This window comes from Pinus tabuliformis, chromosome 8 (genome assembly GCF_031772625.1).
Source record: "Pinus tabuliformis cultivar Carrire ecotype Pingquan chromosome 8, CPIR1, whole genome shotgun sequence".
NCBI lineage: Eukaryota > Viridiplantae > Streptophyta > Pinopsida > Pinales > Pinaceae > Pinus > Pinus tabuliformis.
Window position 1 is genome coordinate 377,203,924 of NC_142294.1, and position 7,972 is coordinate 377,211,895.

General features: G+C 37.9%; 1 protein-coding gene across 1 annotated transcript; it reads left to right on the forward strand.

The window, feature by feature from the left end:
- Window positions 1-2,850: 2,850 nt before the first annotated feature.
- On the forward strand, window positions 2,851-7,008 carry LOC149235679 (disease resistance protein RPP2B-like). Its single transcript, XM_089461435.1, has 3 exons — window positions 2,851-4,940; window positions 5,036-5,317; window positions 5,484-7,008. Exons 1-3 carry the CDS (start codon window positions 3,588-3,590, stop codon window positions 6,660-6,662), a joined length of 2,814 nt encoding a protein of 937 aa, XP_089317561.1. The 5' UTR covers window positions 2,851-3,587; the 3' UTR covers window positions 6,663-7,008.
- Window positions 7,009-7,972: the final 964 nt, after the last annotated feature.

The window sequence follows — 7,972 nt, forward strand, 5'->3', positions numbered from 1 at the left end:
ATTCCAAGAGATGATTTTCATTGGGAAAGGGAGTGGGAGGCGGGAAATGCCTCTGAAATTAGTGTTACTTTACCTGACTTTTCCATTAGGTCTCCTGCTTCATGGATGAGTTGCTTTTTGATTTTCCTTCTTCACTTTTTTCTTTCCATGGTCATACTTGGATTTTCTCTAAAGGAATGTTGTGTTTTAGAGACTTGATCCTATTGACATATGGGATTTCCAATTTTACCTTGATGTATGTCTAATGAAGTTGGTGCAATTGTGCGTCTGGTATGGCATGGGGGTCTTTATCTTTACATTCCTCCATCATTGATTCTAGTGTTATCTCATCCATATGCATGACTTCAAGACTATCCTTCTATGGTGTAGGTTGAGCATCCTGCATTCTTGTTTCCTTTTTATGGAATATTGCGTTGATGCTCTAAATTCTTGTGGGTCCTAAATGCACCATCTTCTTGTGGTCTTGTTGCAAGGACAATGTTTTGGCTTTCTACGCTAGTTAAAAAAAAAATAAAAAAATCTTAGGTTCAATGCCTCAAAGATACTTTTGGACTAAATGGCCCCCCTTGCCAAGGGTGAAGGGGTTCTATGATTCCTTCTTTGGGATTTAACTCTTTGGAAACCATCATTATTTGTTTTTGGGGTGGCTTTGGAGGATTTTCCATCTAGGTCAGCGAACAATCTTTAAATAGATGCCCATATTTGTGGCATCATCTACATCGAAAAGGAACGTGCTCATAATCCAGGGTTTGGATGATTTCTTCATTCAAATATGAAATCTCTATGGATTCTGGGAGGGGCTTAGATATATTCAAGTAAATACAAATTCTTGTGTAAGCTATATGTCTTCCCTCTTTGTGACCTTTAAGGTTTTGGTGAATGGTCCAATGGCGTTTCCAATGCCCTCTAAGATCTCCTCCTCCAGGTATACCTTTGGGAGATAATACAACCATATCTAGACAAAGGATTCCAAGAACGTCTCATTGTCAAGGTTATATCTTGGAGTCTAAAACCACATGAAAAGGTTTGCATTATTATTGAAATAGGGTTTGTTTTCAAAGCCCTTTGTTACGTTCTCCATATTGTTGAGAATCACATTGAAAAATCACTTTTCCCATAGTTCAAGATCTATGTGGCCCTTGGGTTTCCATTTGTTTTTTATCCAAGTGACCAAGTCATGTTTTGTAGGCCAAACACCTATGAATTTACACATCAACATGCGATCCTGCATGTGTTGGATAAATCCTGTGATCTTGTTGGAGCAGGCTTTGTATTTAGGTTTTTTCACAACCTTGCTGTAACTTTTCTAGGTGGCTCCCATTGACAGATAGTTCGCTTGTTGGGCCGAGGCTTCAGTGTTAGCAACATTTGGGCATGGTGCTCATTGATGAGGTGCTAGTGTGGAGGCCCTCTTGCCTCAACCAATAACACCTCTGAAGACCACATTATGGTTGGAGGGGTTGACAAGTTCTCTCCCTTTTCTTTCCACAATGGAGCGCTCAGAGCGAATTACAGAAAGGGGCACGAGAGATCAACATATACATATTCATCCAAATATACTTAATAATGATTTACATGAAAGTAAGAAAATATATTGGATATGCCTTTAACCATAGAGATTCACCCATACTTTATCATGAAAATTCTTAAGCTGAAAATAAACTTTGTTACAATACCATAACCAATATCATGGTTTACTAATACTATAACTCATATTCATATGACATATATTAATATAATATATTTTTAATTAATTAATTCAATTCAAACGCAAATAAAAATATTATATTAATATGATATTTTTTTAATTAATTAATTCAATTCAAAAGCAAATAAAAATATTATATTAATATGATATTTTTTTAATTAATTAATTCAATTCAAACGCAAATAAAAATATAAATATTTTTAAAATAAATTTCAACCTTTAATTTTCACTATTAAAAATGGATGAAAAATATATCGTACGAAAGACTTTTCCCAAAAACCAAGACTATCAATTTTATTAATAATCAAAATGATACATGGTATACATCCATATTTCAAAATATTTCAGAATTTTTATTTCACCGAGATTTAATTTTTTAAACTTTTATCAGAGTTTTTATTTTCAAGGGTACAATATGCACAAGTGTCGTCCATTGGTTAGTCGTGGACGCGTATTAAGACCGTAAACCCGTTCACCGTATTGCACGTGGCGTTAGCCTACCTTGACCGAACACACTAAAAGAGATCGGATTCCCGGAGTCGTATTATGATAGGGAACCAGTTTACTCGGAAGCACGTGGAGTTAGTCGTGGAGACGTATGAAGACGGGAAACCCGTTCACCGTATTGCACATGGAATTAGCCTACCTTGACTGAACCAGTTTACTCCGAGTCACGTGGAGTTAGCGTTGTCAAAAAAAATATGCTTGACGTGGTTGATGCGAGATCGTCAGCCTCTCTCTTGAATAACACGTTAAATTTCTAGTGGTCGACTATGGTACAGCAGGATTCTTAATTAAAAAGAAAAACAGCGCATAAACTAGAGGCGAAGGTAGAATTTTCTCCAGAATTTCTAAATACGTGAGAAACCTAACTCATTTCCTATGCAAATTGGTCGACTGTGACGGTAGGGTTCATAATTAAAAATTAAATAGACAAGCGCACAGAAGCTACAGGTTAAGGCTAAGGCGAAGCTAGAATTTTCTCCACAATTTCTAAATACGTGAGAAACCTCACTCTTCCGACTGTGACAGTAGGGTTCATAATTAAAAATAAAATAGACAAGCGCACAGAAGCTACAGGCTAAGGTGAAGGTAAAATTTTCTCCTCAATTTCTAAATAAGTGAGAAACCTAACTCATTTCCTATCCAAATTGGTCGACTGTGACAGCAGGGTTCATAATTAAAAATAAAATAGACAAGCGCACAGAAGCTACAAGGGTTTTCAATTGAAAACAAAAACAAAAGAGAATCTAAGCGCGCGGAAACCACAGGCGAAAGCGCAGAGTAGGGTTCTTAACTTTTTAAAAAAGAGAAAAAAGACAGTGCGTAGAAATTACCGCAGAAAGCCCACAGGAGGGTTCTGAATTGTAAAAGACAGACAGCCGCGCTGAAACCAGAGGCGAAGGTATAATGTGTATATAATTATACCGATGCACACCAATCTTCCCCTTAATTTTTAAACACCTCACTCATTTCCTCTGCAAGTTGCGTCGATAGCGTCTACCACCGCTACCATTTCTATTTTTTTCTTTTCAATTGGCAATGGCTACATCCTCATCCTCCGCCGCTCATTCCAACAGCTATCGGTGGTACGATATTTTCATCAATCACCGTGGGCCTGATGTGAAGAAAACCTTCGCCAAATCTCTTTACCATCGCCTTATTTCAAATGGATTGACCGCCTTTCTGGATGAAGAGGAGTTGCAACCGGGATACAATTTTTCTGATCAAATAAAAAATGCCATTAAAAGTACGTCCATCCATGTGGCTATCTTTTCACCTACATATGTCGAATCAAGTTGGTGCCTAAATGAGCTCCTCTGGATGTTGGAGACAAAGGCTCCCATTGTTCCGGTGTTTTACCGTGTGACTCCTGCTGATGTACGATGGACGCGTGGAAATTATGGTCGAGATCTGGCCAACAAAAGCAGAGACGACTCCAACACCACTGAAAAATGGAAAAAGGCTCTTCATCAGGTGGCGAACAACAAAGGGTTCGAGCTGGAGGTGCGCAATGGGTAAGAACTCAACCCTTTTTCCTTCTGAAAGGGTAATTATTCTATGTTTGATAAATAGACATAGACGTTTGTTTCTCACTAGTTCTCTTTATTTTAGAGAGGAATTGAACACGGAGCTGCTGGATAAGGTGGTTAAATGTCTGTTGGAAAGGGTGAAATACTCGCGCCCAAATTTGCACGTAGCAGAACACCCAACAGGTTTAGATTACAAGATAAAAGATTTTGAGGAGACAGTACTGTTTCCCCAACGGCAAAGCCAGGAACCTCGGATCTTGGCCATCGTGGGGTTCGGTGGCATAGGAAAGACAACTTTGGCCAAACACTTCTTTAATGAGAAGAAATCCGATTATCGTAGAGCCTGCTTTTTATCCGACGTCAAAGATAAATCACCTAAAAACTCTTTAAATTTGCTACAGACTCAACTTTATAAGAGCTTGACTGGATTGGGTGAGCAGATAAACAGTGTTGATGAAGGTAAAGGCATGCTCATAAAGCCTCTCAAATCCACTCACGCCTTAATCATCCTAGATGATGTAGATGATGAGGATCAGGTCCAAGCACTTTTACCTGTTCAAATTCGTGATCTCCATTTAGGTAGCTTAATATTGATTACATCTAGAGATAAGGATGTTCTCAGAAAATCAAGAGTTGAAAAATCAGCAATTTATACACTCACTGGGCTTAACATACAACACTCTCGAAAACTCTTCTGCTTCCATGCCTTCAACCAGCCTTATCCGCTTCCAGACTTTGAATCTCTGGTCGATAAGTTCTTAGAATCTTGTGAAGGATTGCCCTTATCTCTGAAAGTAATTGGGGCACATCTTTATCGAAAAGATATAATTGAGTGGAAAGAGGAATTGGACTGTCTTCAACAAGTGCTTCCCCAAAAGATAGAGGAAAAGCTTAAAATTAGTTATGATTCCCTCAATGAAGAGGAACAGAGTATATTCTTAGACATTGCATGTTTTCTGGTAGGACACAACAGAGATACAGCGATCAGCATATGGGATGAATCAGGTTGGAATGGAAGGCGGGGGTTTCAAAATTTACAGGACAAATGTCTTGTGGAAGCGGACAGTCCGAGTAATGTGATATATATGCATGACCACTTAAGGGACTTGGGAAGATATCTAGCCGAGAAAAAATCGTCTCCGCGTCGTCTTTGGCGTTGGACAGAGAAGGTCAATGATGATTTGTTAGATCAATCTTCTGTAAGTGATTCAATACTTCATACATTATTCAATAAAAGTCTGTGATTAATTCTTGAATGCACTAGTAATAACGATCGTTTTTCAACAATGGACAGGACATAACCATCCGGGGAATTCGGATGGTTGATGATAAATATGATGATGCTGAAAATGCTCTTTGCGGACGCACTCTCAGGAGATTGCAAATTCTACACACTGAAGATATTCACATGGAACGCATTTTGAGGAGGGTGGAGAAACCAAATCTCCTATGGCTTACTTGGAAAAGATATCCCCACGCTTCCCTGCCTTCCTGGCTTCCCATGAAAAATTTAAGGGTTCTACGAGTCTCTAATAGTGTATTAACCACATTGTGGCACAGGAAGGGCGAATCACAGGTATATGGATATTTTATGTTAGAGTTGTATGCTTAATAGCTGTCATCTATTTTACTCGCACAGCATTTCTGTGTGAGGATTTCGAAAGACTATGCAGTTAAGGATCACAATCAACATATAAATATCTTTCTTATGGTTGAAACGCTTAAACTTTTTGCTTTTGCAGGCACTTATGCAGCTGCCGGTATGTTTGAAGGAGTTGTGGACAGATGAATCTGTGCAGTTGAAGAACATCAGCGGGGTGGAGCGGTTGACACAGCTTCGACTGCTAGTTATTAGTGGGTGTTCCCAGTTAGAAGAGCTGCCAAGTATGGACTCACTGGTATCTTTGGAGGAGTTGTGGGCTGATAGATGTGTAAAACTGAAGAGCATAATGGGGCTGGCCCAGATGACAAAGCTTAGATACCTAATTGTTTCTGGGTGCTTTGAATTAGAAGAACTGCAAACCATGGGGACATTGGTATCTCTGGAGAAGTTGGTGGCAGAGGAATGTGTGAAGCTGAAGAGAATACAGGGGATGGAGCAGTGTACAAAGCTTCGAAAGCTACATCTTAGTGGTTGCGCTCAGTTAGAAAAGCTGCCAAGTATGCAAACAATGGTGTCTTTGGAAGAGTTGGTGGTAGACAGATGTGTGAAGTTGAAGAACATAGGGGGATTGGAGCACGCAACAGAGCTTAGATACCTAAATTTTTCTGACATCTCCGAGTTAGAAGAGCTGCCAAGTATGGAAACATTGATATACTTGGAGAAGTTCATTGCAGACAGATGCGTGAAGCTGAAGAGTATAGAGGGCTTGGCACACTGCACAGAGCTTAGACTCATAAGTGTTACTGGGTGCTCTGAGTTACAACAGCTGCCAAATATGGAAAAACTAGAATTTTTGAAGTGGTTGTGGGTAGATGGATGTGTGAAGCTGATAAACATACCAGGATTAGCACACTGTACAAGACTTCTGAAGCTAGTTCTTACAGATTGCTGTGAGTTACAAGAGCTGCCGAGTTTGAAAGCATTGGTATCTTTGGAGGAGTTATGGGCAAAAAATTGTGTGAAGTTGAAAAGGATAAAGGGGTTGGCCAGGGCCACAAAGCTTAGATATCTAATTGTGTCATACTGCTCTGAGCTAGAAGAGCTGCCAAGTATGGAGACATTGGTATCTCTGGAAAAGTTGGTGGCAGTCGGATGTCTGAAACTGAAGAGTATACGAGGGTTATTGCAATTGACAAAGCTCAGGGAGTTAAATGTTTGTGGGTGCCCTGATTTAGAAGAGGTAGAAGATGTTGAACATATTACATGGTTGAAGGAACCTAATCTCTCTATGTGTCCGAAATTACAGTGTCTAATGTGAACCAGTTGGGCGGACGAAAGCATGCTGATTTACAGGAAAAGCAAAGCAACAAGAAGTAGTTCTGCATTGAGAGGATAATTAATCATTCCAAGAGGTGTCTATTGAAATGTTAAACACTATGCAGTCGATTGAAATATAACACTATGCAGTAAAGCAAGAGGTAAATATTAATTACTCTGCAGTAATGAAATAATTTATTTATTACATTCATATCTGGTTCATTATTAAATTAACTTAATATATGGTGTTTAATGTTTATTTAGATTGGGAAAAAAAGTTTACATTTCCACATTAATATCGACAGAATAATTTAATTATCACCGTTACAATGTATGTGGCAAAAGAATTGGCATTAATAATTCGACCCATGCAAAGATTGAAAAAAATCTATGGTTATGTATAAAAATGATTTGAATGAATTAATTTTATTACTAATAAAATTAAAATAAATTATTTAATAATATTAATATATATTTTAATCATTTTTAATTTAAATTATTTAATTTTTCAAAGGCAATTTTATTTTTTATTAATAATGTGTAATTTTTATTTTTTAATAATGATAAGTCTATCCACATTAACTTAACAAAAATAAATAAAATTCCTTTATCCTGTTAAACGCACAATTGATTGCACTTTTAACCGATTGCTCTTTTAACCGTTTATCCCGGTCCAAGAAGTAACATTTTTCATTATACACTAGATTAACTTTCTATTTTCAGCATTATTTTTGTTATTATTATTTAATAAAAAATCTCTCTTTTCTTTTGCTTGTCCGGTGGAGGAATTTAAGAAAATAATCTCAATACAATATTTTTTTTACTGCTAAGGAATCCAAGAAGATAATCTCAATACAAAATCTCAGAAAACAGATATATTGCAAATAGTAAATCAAAGTGAGGAATTGAAAAAGATAATCTCAATACAATATCTGAGAAAGAATGACAACAATAGGTTCCCATCTCTGTTCCCACGCAGACGCATTATTCCCTTTTCACCCTTTCAGACTAGTAATGGATTATGGATTCCGTCCTAACACACATTTGTTATGGACGATGGAGAATTTTGTCTACAAGGGTTCACGGGGAAGAACGCATGAGTCATGCTCTAATGGCGGTCTTTATTGCAATTTTAGTGGCGGCACATGCATCTCCTCTTTCGACTTCTTCTAATTTTACCAACGGGCCTGGAGTTCGCACTGAGTTTACAGCCACAGGCAATGAGCCAGAAGCCCTTAAAAACGACGCGCAAGAGGTGAGGTGTAAAGTATACAGTCAGCCTACCTCAGCAGCAGAAACGTAGCAAGCTTC